Source organism: Berghia stephanieae, chromosome 2, assembly GCF_034508935.2.
Source record: "Berghia stephanieae isolate SIO BIC M18660-M18661 chromosome 2, UCSD_Bste_1.3, whole genome shotgun sequence".
Classification (NCBI taxonomy): domain Eukaryota; kingdom Metazoa; phylum Mollusca; class Gastropoda; order Nudibranchia; family Aeolidiidae; genus Berghia; species Berghia stephanieae.
Window position 1 is genome coordinate 124,538,355 of NC_088361.1, and position 19,106 is coordinate 124,557,460.

At 36.2% G+C, this 19,106-nt stretch overlaps 1 protein-coding gene across 1 annotated transcript; it reads right to left on the reverse strand.

Annotated features, from left to right (window-relative positions):
- Positions 1–1,471: 1,471 nt before the first annotated feature.
- On the reverse strand, positions 1,472–19,043 carry LOC144966510 (protein disulfide-isomerase A3-like). The gene is made up of 13 exons (XM_078903128.1): positions 18,780–19,043; positions 18,069–18,156; positions 15,322–15,439; positions 14,613–14,726; positions 14,111–14,237; positions 12,503–12,613; positions 10,778–10,900; positions 9,254–9,439; positions 8,137–8,239; positions 6,850–6,978; positions 5,848–5,927; positions 4,528–4,585; positions 1,472–2,148 (listed from the first exon to the last, which is right to left on the reverse strand). Exons 1-13 carry the CDS (start codon positions 18,935–18,937, stop codon positions 2,026–2,028), a joined length of 1,518 nt encoding a protein of 505 aa, XP_078759254.1. The 5' UTR covers positions 18,938–19,043; the 3' UTR covers positions 1,472–2,025.
- Positions 19,044–19,106: the final 63 nt, after the last annotated feature.

Below are 19,106 nucleotides of genomic sequence, written 5' to 3' on the forward strand. Positions count from 1 at the left end.
CGCTTTGGGTTGATAACTTGAAGTATCGGGTTTGAGAGTTTTTGCCAAGATGCAAGTCATTTAAATCAATCGATATTTGAAGGACGAGTTTTTTGGCCAAAGTTTTTAATATGTGTTTTTACGGAGTACGGCAGTATGATATCTATAAGTACACCTCCACAGATTCACAATGCTTGCTTGATGCACCCCCTCCCATCCAGCAAGCTCTTAATCACATTCAATTTCATTTAGCACTCGCCTGTTCGGCCTCATGCTGTATGTTTAACACTCAAAAAAATCTGTCACTGGTCTCTCTAACTCTAGCTATTTGTTTGTTTTTCAATTTTAAGTTTAAGGGTTCTACGGCGCTTGCAACACATTTAGGACATATCAGCGCCAGTAAAAAGAAGAAAATAGAATAGTCAAAATAATCTAGATTTACAATCAAATCACCCAAGAAAAAGTAAGACAAAGGAGAATTTGTTCAAATAGGGAATAGATGTAGATTCCAGCCAAGAGCATACCATCAATGTACTTATTTTGAGATCACCTACAAGTCTCATCCAGACACCAGTAAAAGATCCCACTAGAGGAACACACTCAAATGTTTACAGAATACATAATTAACAATACATAACAGGAGAGATCTCCAGAATGATTCCAAGACAGAGAAAGAAAGCAAGGTGGAGAGAGATATGTAAGTGGAAAGAAGAAGCAGCAAGTGACATCCCTGACCACTACGGGAGGTAAAAAACCCCAACCCAGTATTAAATCTTTTCAGCGCCAGAAAGGAAGATAATAGTGAAGTTGTAGATCTGAGTCTGAGGTTAAACGGATCAAAGATAAAGTAAGACAAAGGGACTTGTTTTAATAGGGAACAGAAAAATTCACGAGTAATCCATTAATGTACCTATTTCGACATTACCTAAAAGCCCAATCCATGCACAACCAAAGAATTTCACTATATAGGAAACAGTAAACTGTTTACAAAGTACAATATTATTCAAAACTAATCAGTATAATAATAATACTATAACCTTGATGAAAAACATGTATCAAAAAAAAATCCCCAAGGCATTTGACTGCCTACCTCCCTGTCAGCTAATGATCACCGCCAGGACCAGGAAAAAAGAGAGAACAACGTGGAAAGAAGAAGAAAAAAAGAAAGGAGGAGGATAATAAAAATGGGAGGTCAGAAGATCCCACCTGAAAGGGTGACTGGCCAATAGGGAGGTTGAAAAATTCGACCTCAAGGTCAAGTATTGGACATGTCCAAATGTATATTAAATACTAACAATTAACATATAGGACGGATGAGTTACATGAGATAAAAGCCCTGGGACAAGGAGAAAATACTCATATCTCTAATCCCCATCTTTACTGGTCCTGTGAATTCAGATGGACTTGACAATCCATATATAAAAAGGGCGATTATCAGCACATGATTGAAATGTACCACAGAAAACTCAATAAACGAAAACGATAAAAGCCATTTGTTTTTATGTTTATTCATTTCATATATTGTATTAACAGCTCCCCCCTGGCCCCTAAACAACCAGTGATGAACAACACTTTCCCCCTTATCACATGCATTTCACTTTTTATCCACCGATTATGAGCAATCTGATATCAACACTTAATGAATTAATGAGAAAACATACACACACAAACACATTCATGCACACGCACAACAAATTTATGAGATGGCAGATTCATAGATCACATTACTAGACATGAAAATGGAAGCACACATAACTATAACAATCGTGCTGATAGAAAATCAAATATATGTAATACTCACAAAATACTTTTCCCCCTTAAAAGTCAAATTAGACTCCCACTTGGAAAAAAACAACAAATGGCTGGCATTCCTCCATTCAGTCTTCCATATAACATTGAAAAAATAAATAAATAAATAAAAAAAAGAAAATCAATTTGGACAAAAAAATAAAAAGATAAACCAAAGAGCTAACAAATAAAATTAAATTAAGTGGTATAGAATCATAAAACATAAATATAACATGATAACATCTCCACATGACTACACTACAACTCAGTCTTAGACTTCTTGCTCTTCTTCTTCTTCTTGCCATCCCGGTCGTATCCTGAGAGTTCATCTGTGGCTTCCTTGGCAAGGTATTTGATGAAATCGGCAACCTCTCTACCACCCTGCAGATTAAAAAAAAAAAGTCAAATTAAATGCAAGTGACACAATTTGAGATAAAGACCTAGTGACAATAATGTCACAATTGTGATAAATGACTTGCCCCCACCTGTTCAAAAGAAACAAAGGATACCCTCCTTGAAACTTGCCCATCAAGCTGGTGCAAACATTCCCCAAATATTCACTTTGGTGAACCTGTACTAACCAATCATCTGAATAGGTAGAACTCAGAACAGAATGAGGTAAGAAATAAACAATAGCTATTAACTTTGAACTCCTTGGCAAAGGCGATGAGGGATGCTTATAGCAAGACCTCATTTTCTACGACTAGGGGGCTTCACCCTTGCCTTAGATCCAGCAGAAATAAGATTTCCACTTATCTTTACTTGGTGGCAGCTAAAATGATGGCACCACTCTTAAATTTGCTCTTTACACAAGGCACTAGCACTGTATACAACGTTAAACTAAAGAGTTTCTACGAAATCTTTTACTTACAGTTGGAGAATGAGAATGACTCCCTAAGCCCTAAACCTATAACTCTTGACCACTCTTTGTTGTATTACGGGTTATACAGCACTTGCGACAAATTTAGGTCATATCAGCCAGGTAAAAAGAAGAAAATGGGAAAGTCAAAATATTCTAGATTTACAAAGCACCCACGAAAAAGTAAGATAAAGGGGAGTTGGTTCAAATAGGGAACAGATGTAGATTCCACGAGCGTACCACCAATGTATTTAGTTTGAGATCACCTGAAAGTCTCATCCAGACAACAGCACAGGATCCCACTTAGAGGAACACACTCAAATGTTTAACAATACGTAACAGAGAGATGATTTACAAGGGAAAAAAATATCATCCCCAAAAACTATAACTATACATTTGACTGTTTCTTCACTACCAGGGCTGAGACAAAACTAAACAATCCCTTCCAAGACAAAGACAGAAAGCAACTCGGAAAACAGATATAAGGGGATAGACGACACGATGTGACATTCTGCCCACTATGGGAGGTCAAAGGACCCTGCCAAGTGTCCACTCTTTGACAACTGATCTAATAAAGACCAAGAGCAAAATGCTTAACACAAACACACAAACATAGGTGAAGCTGGTAAATGTAATACTGCTCGATCGAAACAACAGCTCGATTGGAGCAATCTGCCTGTGACAGAATTTATTTCAATATAATATCTACTACATAATTGGAATGCATGCAGGTAAACCGATTTAGACCTCCAAGTAATCATAATGATAAATACTCCTATTGATATGAACAAGAATATAATTATCCTGAGCCTTCAAAAAAGCAAAATGGCCGGTTAATGATCAATGGCATCAAGTCTATCATCGCCCATTCCGATTTACATAGCAAGTTATTCTTAAGCCATTTGATTTCCATGTCAGCAATAAATAAGTGACATCAATGTCTCAGATATAATATTGAAGTGCAATTTCTCAAAAAATAGTATAAAGGCACAAAAAACGCAGTTGATTAGGTAGGCAGTAAGAAAAGTGTGAAAAGCGGAAAGCTATTTTCTCAATATGTCATTGTCAACCCTTTTTCTAGGGCGATGGGATACTGTGACAGTCATTCCTCAGAATCTATTCCCGGAAATTGTCTGAAAATTTCCAGTTATCACAGAGATAATTGTACATAATTGTACACCATAGAGATATTTTTGATAGTATATGTGTACTTTGACTTATAATACAAATAATAAATCTTTAACATCAATTTTGATTCACAACTCTGTAATGCTCTCACACAAATCTCATAAGCTACAGCTGTAAAATCTGTTTATGGAAACACAAAATGTTACAATATTGATAAGAGGGAAGAATATGGAGGTTATTTCTTCATTAGTATTGGTGAAAAATTTGCCACAAGATTGTTAAACATTTTATGCCAGACCCACGAATTAGGATACAAAACGGTATCAACACAAATAATGCATCTTTTAAAAACCAAAAATTGTTACCTTATAATGATGATACAGAATGATTCAAATCACCCAATCTAGGTAATCAATTTTTTTTTATAGAAAAAGACCCAAACTGCTCCTTAAAAATTGAGCAACTGAGCCCTACTTTCCATATAGAATGAGGTAATTGACCAATTAGGCTTTGAAGCAAGAGAAGCTTGTAACAGAAGAACAAATACTTTACATGATTCCCTTTAGCCCCAAGTATGGAATTCTTGTTGATAACCATAATGAAAATAAGTGGTAAAACATTGCTGCTGCTTACAAAATTTAAATCTTAACATAGATGAAGCCTGAAATTTTCACTTGTTCTCTAGGCAAGACAACTCTGACTTGCCAATAATACACTCAAGCTAGTGATAGCAAAGCTTAAAACAAAAAATCAAAGAAAAACAATTTACTTACCTCATATTTCTTTGGTGAACCCTTGCTTCCCTTAGGTGCAAAATATATAGTAGGGAACCTACAGAAAATAAGAAAAAGAGAAAAAAAAATAAATAAAAAAATAATGATACTAATGATCCTTAACAGACACCATTGCAAAACATATGGTTGTCAAACTGAACTACTCTGTAAGCTTAACTGCATGCAAAATACTATTGACTTGCTAGTCTTTTCAACTGAGCCTAACCCTTCATAATGCGTTTGTGATGAAGTCAACAAAATTAAACATATATTAGTAGTCGTAGTTAAGTATAGAAAAATCAATGATTTTGCGGGAAAAGGAGAAATAACATCTTACAGAGAATTTTGGGACATCCCCCTGATAAAAATGGAAATTTAGATTAAATTAATACACAACATGTGACAGTCCAGTATTGAGGACGAGTTGGCTTTGACAGCGAGCACGCCAGTCCATTATTGAGGACAAGATCAACCCCGGTTATGAATGGAGTTGTTAACCTTTCTATATTTAGAAATGAAGTAAAAAATTTAATTGATTCTGATTGGTCAATAGTTTAGCTATATCCTTCAACTTGTTGAAGGCAGGTTAGTGGCCTTTCAAGTCATAAACGAAGCCAACAAAGAGCCCCCCCCCCCCCCCCCCCCCCCCCCCCCCTATGCCCCTACCACGCTGTTCTGCATGCTCTGGTCATCTGTTACATCTCAAACAAAGGACACAAAGAATGAATGTTACCCATGTGTTTCGTGTGTTTGTAGAAAATTCCTTTATTATATGTATGCATCTGTACGTGGGCTCTTTGTGTGTTAACCAGGGATGTTGTGATATAGGGTTACCAAGATGGTGGAAAAGGGGGACATCAATGCATTTTTGACCCGTTACAACCTTGTTCGAAAGTTTCCTACCTATGATGTCAAAGGGATTACAAGTTATGCTGTCACTCTAGGGTGCCTTTTCTTATTGTTTTGATCGTACTTGGTGCTCAAATGCCATTTTCCCCTCTGTAGTTTATCCAGGCTTGGGACAGACATGAGTACAATGTATTATCATTGGCAATACAGACCGAGTAAGGCATCAGTTGTTAGAAAATGTTTTGTATCAAGCGTCGATTTCAACTGCTGAGTATCACTAAACAGGGTTTTCACTAAAATGTATGTTGCTAAATTGAGGTTTGTCATCGAGACATGGCATGTACTGTACACTCCAAGCTTACAGTGAATTCAATATGGTATATAAACTCGCTGTCCCAATCATCTGACTCATATATTTGACTTTCATATTCTTGTTCAGCCTCTGAATAACACCAATATACTGATACTTACCCTCTAACTTCATAATTAGAAGGAACGTCATTGGCAGTGGCATCCATCTTTGCAATAGTGATACCTTCCTCCTTAAGTAACTGAAAAAGAGAGATAGAACAGAAGAAAATAAAATAGGAAACTTGTTGAGTTGAAATACTCCAAATTGATGCTGCCTAGCAGACCTGTCACTTTCCAAAATGCAGGATGACCACCACTTCTACATTCTTTAAAACTTATACCTAAAATTGCACATATCCATACATGACAAAACTAACACTATATTTAATAGAGATCCCCTTAAATGTGGTTTGAAACAATCAGAATTTAGACCCAAAAAAATCTGCATATACTCTTTTAATTAAAACTGTATAGGTAGCAGGTCTGAGCATAGTTGTTCAAAATAATTATTGTTAAAACAAATTGCAGAAATAGTCTTTATTTAATTTGGCAAAGCAGCGTGAGAGTTCTTTACATCTTTAAAGGGAGTGAGTATCCTCCAATGGTGATGACTAAAATCTCTGCAGTTAAGAATTGTGCCAATAATAGCAACAATTTAAACCAAAAAAGGCAGATAAACTCAATTGCTAAGAATGGAGAATTGCCAACTGTCCAGAGTCAAGATTTGGAAAATATTCTATTATTGTAAATCTGGGACCTAAATGAAGATGCTAGCGGTAGCGGTGATGACAATGATGACATGTTCTAGAATGAAATAAATATGCTGTAATAAAGGAAATTGGGAATGAGACCAAAAATAGGAATATCCCAATAAAACTGGCAGGCCTGTGAATAATTATTTATAAGCAAAGCCAGTATACACTGCCAAATATGTTTGAAAACCAAATAACTGATGTGACTTGCACTATATGAGTAACATAAAAGTTCAGTGGTAAGGAATCCAATCTGAAAAAAAAACATTACAAAATATATTTTTAAAATACACAAAAACATGTATAGAAATAAATTAGAATTGACCCTCCATGAAAATACGTGATTGTAATCATAACTACTAATACTTACTTTTTCTGCAAGTTCATCATACTTGGGAGCTAAACTCTTACAATGTCCACACCAAGGAGCATAAAACTCAATAAGGACATCCTTGTCTTCATCATTAACGATTTCATCAAAGTTCTTGGCAACAACAACCTAAAAAATAGAAAACAAGAATGTTAAGAACATGCCGGAAAAAACCCAAGTGCTTGGTGCTTATTCTTAAATACAAATTTGACAATGAGTTAATACTCTAGTACTCGGACTCAAAATCGACCATGATATCAAATGTCATACTAAATAACACAAAAGAACTATACAACATACACTACAGCATGGTCTCCTCGAACTCATTCAAATATCCTGGATCTCGTCCTCATTATTCCTTGTCATCATTCCATTCCTTCCTCAAACAAATTTTTACCTCTAACTAATTTCACCAAGCCAATGTTAAAAAAAAAGGTTTTTAAAAAATTGCACTCGGTTATCTCGACTGGTGACACTGACAGTTACTAATGTGTGTATGTGTGTCTGCAGTAAAATACACATGCAGACAAACACACCACCACCGTTCCGCATAACAGACACCTCTCTGCTTATTCACATCACGTTGCCATTAGTGCTCATGGTTGCCTTCAGCGGCAAATGAATGCCGTGCTCCACTCTGACACACACACACAAACCCCTGTAACATACCAAGTAAGTAAATAATAATAAAGTTCCATTAATTCATCCTCATGCGGAAATTTTGACTTGGCGTTTATTCAAATATTCAAAGGGAAGACTGGAATAACCCAGTTGCCAGCCGCAACACAGTGCCGCAAATTGAGTTAAGAAGAGGTGGCTTGCTGACGACCGCATAATACGGTGGACATTCGAAACAGGGTCTTTCGGGTGCAAAGCAAAGACCACACTGCCCCCCCCCCCCCCAAATCAAACTTCATGGCAATGTACCGTTACCTCGAACGAATTTGCATATCCCGAGGAGTTCGAGTAAAACGTGCTGGAGTATACGAGCAAAAGTGGTATGGTTCTCACAAGTGACGAAATGCAGATAAATTCAATGTATAAAAAATCAACTTATGGTGAATTGAAAGTCAGCAACAATCAATAAATACAAATTATACAATTTTTTTTTTTGCAATCAAATTTTGAAAGTCAAGAAAAAAATTGTGATTTGCACCATTTATCTCTTACGAAAAAAACATGGTTTAATCTTGTGAAAGTGGCAAACACGTGGAATCTACATGATTCTAAATATTTTCAATTTAGTTTACATGCTTGCCAATAAAGATATGACACAAGTGTTCTCACCTTAACTGGATCATCATTCGTTGAAGGGACAGGTTCTGACTTCAAATAAGGTTCAACGTTGCCAGATAAAACATCCTTGACAAATTTTTCAAAATTTTCTACACTGAAATAAACAAAATAATAATTTTTTAAAAAGTCAAAAACATAAAAGTACATATATATACTCACGATACTGAAATTAAGTGTCCTAAAAAAATGTTGCTACATCATGGATCTTCATCTCTAACCACGCAAAGGCCATAATACTGGAGTGAATAGGTAATATCTTAAAATCATATCGTGCACTTTCTCATAGAAGCATGAAAATATGCAGCTGGGGATTCCTGAGTATGCTGAATTAAAAAATTGCGGGAACCAACTTGTAGCTCAATAGACTCCTGCGATTCAGTTGTGTTTTTAATTAATCACCCCACACCTCCCAAAAACCTAAAGGTGCACCAACATATATCTTTTCAGAAGATAAGCCAAAAGTGTAATAAATACTAATGCTTGGTGTAAGCAACTGAGGTCTGACTAGCCTCATTCCTATAACTGACTCCAAGTCTGGCAACTGGAGCTCCTTTTTCTAGTTTCTAAGATCACAATGTGAACAGAATTATGCTGCAAATGCGGTCACTTAGACAATTCCATGGATGTTTACTCTTGATCAGTACCGGCTCTGCCAATCCCAAATGAATAAAAGGTGTTATTTTGACTGAAAAAGGGTGTAATTTTGAAGGAAAAGGTATTATTTAACAAGGAGAAACTCTCGTCACTAATGCTCAAATCACTTTACTCAGATGCTTAGAGCCAGATGTCTGCCTTAAATATTCTCTAGATGTGACGCATCACAACAAATCTATATCATGTCGGGATGACTAAAATGCTGGAAATTGAATGTCTTCTAAAAATATCAAACTTGGGTTGTATTAGTATTAATCAGTTAAAATTAGGGGAATAAATTCTATAGTTAAGAGCTCCAAAAACCAAATTTCATACTTATTGATCATGAGTACTTAATTTGACTGTCATTGACATTTGACCATCTCGATATAATACTGTTTTGAGACAATGAGTTAAATATACTCAATAAAATCTCTACCATTAAAGTCAACCTAATATCCAAAACCCAACTTACCTGAATTCTTCTGTCATCTTAAATTTCAGATTCTTTTCATTAAAGGCACACACTTGTGGTTTATCTGAAGCTTCTTCCGATGTCAAGCCGCATTCTTGCATTTCACCTGACATTGTATTCATATTGCTAATGCCAAAATAACAATCTTTGCCTTCATCCCTCAATTTCTTGCCAACCTTCATCACTCTGAAACACACAATGGACCTATATTATGAAGCAGTCTATAACAATTGTATATTAATCACTGGATAAGACAACAGCCTACTGCAAAGCAGTTTTACAATGATCTATCTACAGAATCACTGTTGGATGGACAAGGAGGTTAAACTCAAACCAAAATCCGAAATGACACATTAAATCATATATAGGCGATATTATGTCACACACATTAATAGTATCACATACACATCCATTCCAAGCACAAGATATCTAAATTTAAAAAAAATAAATTTATAAGTCGTAAATCTCCTTTTCAACCATACCATTTAGGAACGTTACTTAAGCACTACATAAAGAGACGGGACGGAGTTCTGCCTCAAAAGCATGCCTTATGCTAAAACTTATTATTAGACTCACAAATTTGAAATAAAACTACAAAATAGGGGGAAAAAAAAACAAGTATAAGACCTCTCATTTTAGTCAGAGGTATTATAGTTGTAAGAGTGATACATAAATTTCTAAAAAGTCCCTAAAACACTACCCATGGGCCAAAGTTGGCAACGGTCACTTCACCTGAAGGTGTTGAATGCCATACACAAAAAACCTGAAACAACCTAGCATCATCGTCATCGTAGTAGTAGTAGTAGTCAAGTGGCGGTCGGTGATACAGTAAATGATGATTGGTAATGGTGGCAAATGCGGGTGAATTATCGACTCCCTCACCGGCAAAAGTATCAATTTACCGGCAAGACAGTCTTAGAAATTCCCATTCACCGGCATTTCCGTCGTACGCCGGCAAAATTTGACACCACCTCACCCCATCCGTTTTCCTTCCCCTGAGAACCATCACCTACTCGTCTTGTGTCATTTTTGAGATTTGGCACCAGCCTGTCCAAGCCCATGCTATAAAGCTGAAGGTGACTATGGAATTCATGCAATTGAATACAAGTGTCAAATCATGACATACAAAATGATGACATTAATATTTCCGCATGAAGCACTCCTCAGTCATGAAATATTAAAACAAAGTCGGTGATCATGCCGAACACACACACACACACAAAAACAGATTTTCCCCCCACCAATGTATTTACAAACATGAATATCAGACATGGTGATAAAAATGTCTGAGATGCTGTAAAAGACAGTATCCCGCCAATACAAAGAAAATTAAGAATCCCAGTCTTTATAGATATTACAACACAAAATAAAACCCGCATGATTTCCTAGCTTCTCCCCATTGATAAAACTCTTTTTACATTTCATATTATGCATGCGCTTCAAGGTAATTGAGACATGCAGCTATCTACATGGACATTGCATACACTGAGTCTTCATCATTGTCAAATTATTGAGGTAACATACCTGTTTCTCCAATAGTTGGTCCCCTTGGGGTTAAGTGTGTAGTCAACATTATAATAAGCAACAAATGTTGGCTTGCCAAATTTATCAGCATTATTCATATCTCTCTCAGCACACAGACCGAATCTGCAAAACAATTAAAACTATGAATAAAAATTACAAAAAAACAAACAAAACAATTCCCATGAAAAATCATCGTTATGGTTGACGGATTATCCCAAGGTTAACCAAATGTGTTATAATGAAAAGAATGAACATGTAAAATAATGCAATATAACTTTAGAAAAAAAAAAAAAAAAAAAAAAAAAAGTTGACACAAGTAAAAACACACACACACAAAAAGAGGATTAATTACAGTTCGATCTGAGTAACTAATACTGATACTTGTGTGACTATGTGGTCTAGACACTCGCTTGGATCGGAAGGCCCTGGGTTCGAGCCTCGCTCTGCGCATAGTTGAGTCCTTGGAAAAGACTTTACTCACTTTCTCTCACCGTACATGAGCATGGTTAATGGATATTGCACCATATAAAAGCTAAAGTTTATTTAATACTAACAAATGCAGGCCTGTAAATGTTCATTTTTCAAAAAGTCTGATAATTTTTGGTCATTGCGCTTATAACAATTATGTGATATAAAATTTACTTATTATAGATATTGCATGGAGACAAGAACGGCATATTATAAATAAGTAGATAAGACACTGAGAAAGAAAATGTAACTACAACACGACCATAAGACAAACATAGGGAGGCGAGTGATGCTAGATGGACATCACACTTATATTTCTTTGGATTAGGTACAACAAGGGTCTCAGCCGCGCTCTCTTCGAAGTTTCTCTGTGTCTGGAGGCACTCAAATGACTTGGGTACATTTGGTGCAGCACCTCTATCCAAACACCCGAAACATAGCTGGGACTATCTGGCTTTTCTTGAATTCCTTTCTATGACTACAAGTCTTGTGATACAAGATCTCGGCATGTCGAGTCAAACAGGTTTTGCCTCTACCACCATAATTCAACCATATCAAGAAATAACAAAGTCCAAGCTCTGGAATTTTTCAAATGCAAGTAGACAAAAAAAGTTACTGAGCGAATCTCTCGTCCAGCCAAGACCACTTAGGTCTACATAATCGTGGCTTACGATCAAAATTATCAGACTTTGGAGTCTCCATGAAAGATAATAAACAGTAGGTCTATATAATGGTGGCTAACGATCTATTTATCAGGCTTTGGAGTTTCCATGAAAACAGTCTCAATATAGGCAGATGAAAGAATGAAAAAATTGTTAAAAGTCGGAAATCAGCCTAAGAGCTGAAAATTTACAGGCCTGATAAACGTTCCCCTTTCACCTAATGTCATGTTCAGGTAACAGCTGACATGCGAAATTGAATTTAGATCAAAAGGATCAGAACCATGAAATATATACGTTTTAAAAAAATTACACCCATTTGCAATTTGAAAACCAACACTCACCCACTTCATAAAATCATCAATTTAAATACATATATGGTAATAGAATAATATGAACATATATTCATCATAAAGCTCGTCTCACACACAGGTACAAAAATTAACATCTGTAAACTAAGGAAAGTATCTACCCTATATATAACCAATACATGGCAAACCATCAATTTAACCAAATCACAGATATTACCCTGAAATTAGAGTAAGAGTCTGCGTATCTCATTTAGAAAAAAAAAAATTAAAAAATATAAGAAACTTACGATTCCTTTTCAAGAAATTCCTTCAGTTTGGTCACGCCAGCTCCAGTAAAAGAAACCTCGCTAGACTCAAATTTGTTTTGAAGTTTCTTTGGTCGAAACAACACAACAGCACTGAAAATGTAAAACAATGTGTCAAAATGAAACAAAAAAGACATTGCGCAACAATTGCATGACCTACTTTGAGATTTTATCTCTACTAGAACTTTCAGTCTACCCTATATAAACCGTTTAAAGTTTTAAAAAAACAACAACTTAGGAGTGCTTTTTCATGGTGCCCGCACAGCCATTTGTAGTATCAGAGTTGCCAACCAAGAAATTTCAAATTCCTTATGAAGACTAAAAAAATTCTTATTTTGCAAATTCTGTACAATAAATTTGAAAAAAAAAAAAGGACAGGAAAAATGTGTCAATCCAAAACGGAATACAAATCCATAAAATGAGACAATTGGTGCTCTTAAAATGAAGAAAAAAACCCAACCTCAGCCAATCCCTACCTTTAAAGGTTACAAAGGGTTGTGGCTTTTGATTATCAACAATGAAAAAGGATCTTTACAAATGAGAAATACCAGAAAAACCAAACAGCAAAGTTGCTAAATAGGTCACTAAAGAAATCCAAGATTTCTTTATCATAATGGCAATTTGTCAAAAAGGAAGAAAATTTATCCATATGTCAGTCACTCAAAACAAAATCTAACATAACAGATTAAACCATATTTATGCGATATTATGTTACATAGAAACACTATCATAAAAACATTCATTCTAAGCACAAGATATTTAAATTTTAAGGAATATTTTATAAGTTGTAAATATCATGCCAAAGATACAATTTAAAACAACAATGTACAACAATCGACTACACACAAGGAGGGATGATGATAAACTTTTGCCTCAATGGTCAAACCATTCTCATGCCTTATGATAGAACTTATTGGTTGCTGCAACCAAGTGATCATGAAACTTATTATTAGACTCAAGAAGTTGTAATTAATTGCAAAATAGAAAAATAAAGATTAATTGAAAATAAGCCACTCATTCTTCGTTTCCAAAGTCCATTATACTGCCTTCTTGTAATAAATTATTTCACTATAATCAGATGAATCTTATGATAAAATGCAAGCGTAAGGGAGGAAAATTGAAGGACAGAAAATGATGAGAGAAAGAGATAGACTATATAAAAAGAAACTTCTCTACTAGAAAGTCATATGAATTTACATCTCTCTCATTTTAAATGGAAGTGTTTAAAAAGCGCTAGGTACATTTACAAATAATTAAAACAAATATAAATAAAAGTCCCTAAAACATCACCTCGCCCCATCCCTTTCTACGGAAACCATGCAATTGAGCACATGTGATTACTTATGACATAACACATGATGGCATTGATTCTTCCACCTTAAGTATCCTAGTTCAAGAAATATTAAAGCAAACACATGTTATTCTGAAACAAAAACAAACGATTAAAAAAAATAATTTTTTGGGGGGTATCTGCGTACTGGGCATGAAAATTAGTACAAATTACGTATTTTGCGTACAGTTTTGCACCTCTGCAGTTTGCTGTGAAAAGAAAAAAGAAAAGAAAAAGAAAGTCTACACAAATAGACCCACTTTTCATCGCGGTTTAAGGCAGTCCTGACATCCTCACTAACAGTGTATCCAAATCGCAAATCATCAAGTTTGCCAGCAACCTTCATGAAGTTTTTGGCATCACCGCTTTCAGCATCAGAGAAAAACCCTGAAAAGAAAAAGAGCAGCAATTTATTTCTCTATTTAAAAAATATATACAGGGAAATATGGCAGTAATAATTCTGAAATTTGCGCAATGATAAAATAACCATTTCCACTTCTGCCCAATGGTGTCTTAACACTTGTAGCCCAAATTCAAAACTTAATGCAACTATCATGAACAAAATATGTATTATTAAAAAAAAAATAATAAAACCTCAACTCCACTCGGAACCAATATGAGTCCCATAGTGAGTTGGGATCCTCATCTGATAATACATATAACCAAACATATCAATATTTTGAAGAAAAATCAGGGAAACCGGGACATGACTGAATATCATGGCAGATGCATCAATATGTTAAACACATCAAAATGACTTACCAACAACAGCAACAGCAAGAGAATCTTTCTCGCAGAATGCTTTGACTTTATCGACAGTGTCCAGAAGAGAGGCAACAGGACCAGCCTTCTTCTTCATATATTTCACAATGCCAGCTAGAATAGAAGAAAATTGTGAAACATTGAAATAAAAAAGAAATATTATATACTTAAAGAGAAGTACTCAAACATACCAGTACTAAATGCTGTTTATCTATTTAAGATCCCACAACATTAACGCAAGCCTATCTTTGACATATAAGGTACAATAGTTTTAGAACATATAATCTGAGACAGTAAAAAACAAAAGCAGCACAATTCAACTTCATATCACTATTATTTCTAAGAAACATAATTCTTTTCTAATCATGATGTAAAACGAGAGAATACTGCTTCAATGCGAAAGGATGGAATTAAATAATTTATAACATGTTTATACAGTGCCCATAACACATTACTGTGATCTTATATATAACTCTCCTTGACAGGCAATCAGTGTAGTGTCCATAACAGCGGTGTAGCGTGATTGCTCTTTCCAATTTTCAAAATTATTTTGTCAGTGTGACTTTGTATGCACTGGAGCCCGTTTAGCAGATGGAGGGAATTATATGCAATAAAGTATTGCAACAATCAATCAATAATAAATGATGAATAATAACAATTAAGGCTGAGTTCTCTCTTAAAAAAACCCCAAACAAAACAAATATTATACCTGCTTCACGAGGTCCATCATAATCCCCAGATAAATCTCCACCCTTGAAAATTTTCAATGTTGGATAACCACTTACACCATACTTAGAACAAGTAGAAGTCTCAGCAGTACAATCAACCTGTCAAACATAAGAAAACAGAAGGAATGAAGTATTGGAAACCAGATTGAGTAAATCTCTGCCTAAAGTTAACACCTCTTGTTAGTCCAATATTTTCTATTCTATAAGTGTGTTCCATTGATAATGGATAAAGTCAACTTTGCTTGATGTCACCCAATCTGTCTGGTCAAGCAGTGGTGACTTCATCAGAGTTCCATTGTAACCGGTCAAAGTGCATACATAGGAAAGATTTTTATTCAAATGAAAAATCTGAAAGGAAATAATCTCCAGTCTTTAGAAGTGGAATAATCTGAGAATTACACTACATAGCAGTCTCAAGGAAATCTTTGGGCTTTGATTCAGGTCACAGAAGCATAGTATATGACCCATGATTCACAAAAAAAACCCCACTTTTCAGCAATTTATAACATAACAGAGAAAGAAAAGAAGTGAAGATTGTATTGTAATGGTGGTTCGGACGGATGACCTGTTGCTGGTGCTAGTAATGGCAGTAATTATGATGACAAAAGATAATGTTATTGATAAAAATAGCAATTAAAAAAATTAATTATTGATAAAATAAAAAAAAATCATTGGTTAAAAATTATAATGATGTCGATGATGTAGGTTACTAATTGTAGCAGTGGCAGTAGCGATGTTCATAACATAGTTGTACTAGTAGTAGTAGTTAGAGAATTATAAAAGCCTTACGATATCAGTTATTGTTACGTTTCACTGTTATGTATTTGTTCACAGATGATGCAATTGTCTTTCTTCGATATTCTGTATCTCTGAAATAAAATTGAGATTGAAAAAGGACAAGGCCTTATTCATTTATATCGAAGAAACTAAAAGTATGACGGATGCTAGAGATCTCGCAGAGATCACCGCAATAAGATGTCCTGCCCCAGGCTGTCTAGAATCATGGACATCAAACATCCCTTCAGACGTCCTGCTCAGACTCCTCGACATCCACGAGAGGACTGCTCATCCGACTACATCCCCTGCAACAGCGCCCACGGCCACAGGGGTTAAAGCTGAAAAAGTCAAGCGACCGATCATCTCTGTGTCAGGAACAAGCGAGGAATGGACATACTTCAAGCAGAGGTGGTCGGAATATAAGCTCACCACGCGACTTAGCGGCCAGGACATCATTTTTCAACTCCTTGAATGCTGCGACGAGGCCCTCCGTAGAGACTTATCAAGGAGTTTCACTAACCTCACGTCATGTGATGAAAATACTCTCCTCGATAATATTAAAAAACTCGCAATCCGCCAAGAAAACGTCATGGTGGCTAGGTTACAACTCCAGCAGATGCGACAAGACAGAGATGAACCAGCCCGGACCTTTGCCGCACGCATCAAAGGTCAAGCTAGTGTCTGTCAGTACGATTTGAAGTGCACATGTGGAGTCAATGTCTCATACAGTGATCAGATGATTCGGGACACTTTGATAATCGGCTTAGCAGACGACGACATTCGCATCGATGTGCTGGGACAGGCTGACCAAGACATGTCACTCGACAACACCATCCGTTTTATCGAGGCTAAGGAAAGCGGGAAGCGCTCGGCTGGCAGGATTAACCCCCTTCCTCTAACGCTCACCCCTACATCAGTCAACGCAGCAAGTAGCACGTATAGACAAATGGAAAGAAAACGTCTCACTGGGCAAAACCGACCCCCTGAAAGGAAATGCGGCTATTGTGGTAGAGATGGACATGGCACTAAGAAACAAGACAGAGTCAACCATTGCCCTGCATACAGTCATATATGCACCAATTGCGACATTCCGCACCACTTTGAAAATGTCTGCAGAAAACCAAAACAGAAAAGGCAAGGCAACTCTGCAACAGCTGTGTTTGAAGCACTATGCTCGATTGATCGTCTTGACCATCATGTGTACAATTCTGCACGCGAGTCATGGGAAAAGCGCCCATCTGCACAACAGCCGACAGTCCAAATTGAGATCCAAGCCCTCCCGTCAGATGCTAGTAGTAGTAGTGATGATAATGTGACAGCGATGGTTGTAGTAGTGGTGGCAGAGCAAATGATATAGTGGTGGTGGTGGCAGTAGTGAGTAGTGATGATTTGTAGGTGGTGGTGGTGGTTCCAATAATGGTAGCAGTATTGATGCTGACTGCTATTGATGTGGTGATTGCTTTGGTGTAGTAATAGTAATGATGATGTAGTGGCGACAGTAGTGTTAATAACGATGCAGTGGTGGCTGTCGTGTAGTTGTAGCAATGATGGCGATGGTGCTTATTTGAACACTGAATCTCTGAAATTTAAAGCTTGAAACAGGAGCTGATTTCGTTTCAGTCGGAAATTCCCAACTTTCGGAACGGAAGGTGGGTTCGAGTCTCATTAGGTGCATAGTTGAGGCTCTTTACTCACACATTCTCTCCCGTACTCGGGTGTAAAACGACAACCAAGCTGTTAACAGTGTTGTTTTGTCCATAAAAATGTAATATCACCAAACAGACGTCATGTTTCATCTTACATGATGTTGGCCTGGGACCCCTTGGAAAGTGCTTTGAGACGTCCAGTGGGTATTGCGCTACATAAAAACGCTGTTGTTTTAAACGATGAAAATAATCAGCAAAACAACCTTTATAGAGTGGAGAAAAAATATGACATGCATTAAATATACCTTTGCCAATGGAACAGGAGGATCATTATTTTTCAGAGAAGTAGCAGCTTTAGCGTACTCTGGTGCCAATCTTTTACAATGGCCACACCTAAGAAGAAAGGTCAATTTAGGTTATATGCTATCATCATAATCATATGAATGGAGTAAAAAAAAAAAAAAAAAAAGACTATGATTGGTTAGCCCCTTGTTAAGTGTTAGCTCTCTTTTCTGGGATCGTTATAGTTATAGCTTTAAGTTACGGCCTTTAAATTGAAACAGAATAATAGAATAAAGAGTGCTGCGTCAGAAAGGCATATATAATGAATGGTAAACACTCATATCTGACAACAATCCTTGCTCATTGCTACAATTACAATGTGATGGACTTCACTTCAAGCAATATCACGCTCACATTTTTTTCCGACCAATTGCTAAATATCTTCTAATAACTAATATTAAGTAACTTCTAATTAAATTCTTAGTCTTGTCTTAGTCTTAGTCTAGACTTCTAGCCTCGCCGGCATTCATAATTTTACTGATACTTACAATACAATTACAATGAGCTTGTCATTGTATGGAATGAGTTTGACATTGTTTGGTGTTACAAGGATGAGGCGAAACAGAGCTTTCTCTGTCCGTAAAAAAAAAATAATAAAAAAAGTTTTCTTCCAATTTTCAAAATAATTATTGGTGCAGACTTGGAAAATAATACTTCTAATTCTAATGACTTACCAAGGGGCATAAAATTCAATGAGCATAACGTCATGTTTAGCTACTTCATCGGCAAAATTTGAGTCGGTGAGAACCAAGACATCCTCGTCAGCTAAAACTGTGCCTGCGAAGGCTACAAGGACACCAAGAAGTAAGTAATTCATTGTGGTATCTTTCATTACCGGCTTACAACAAATGGACGAGACAACAAACTTCTCTCACACTGGTCCCCGGCTGACACACACTGCCACTACACTACACGTATCTTCCAATCATCAAAGGGGAACTGTGTTGTCCTGATATCATTGGTCCACGAATTTTCAGACAGGTCAATGTATTTATTTCCGG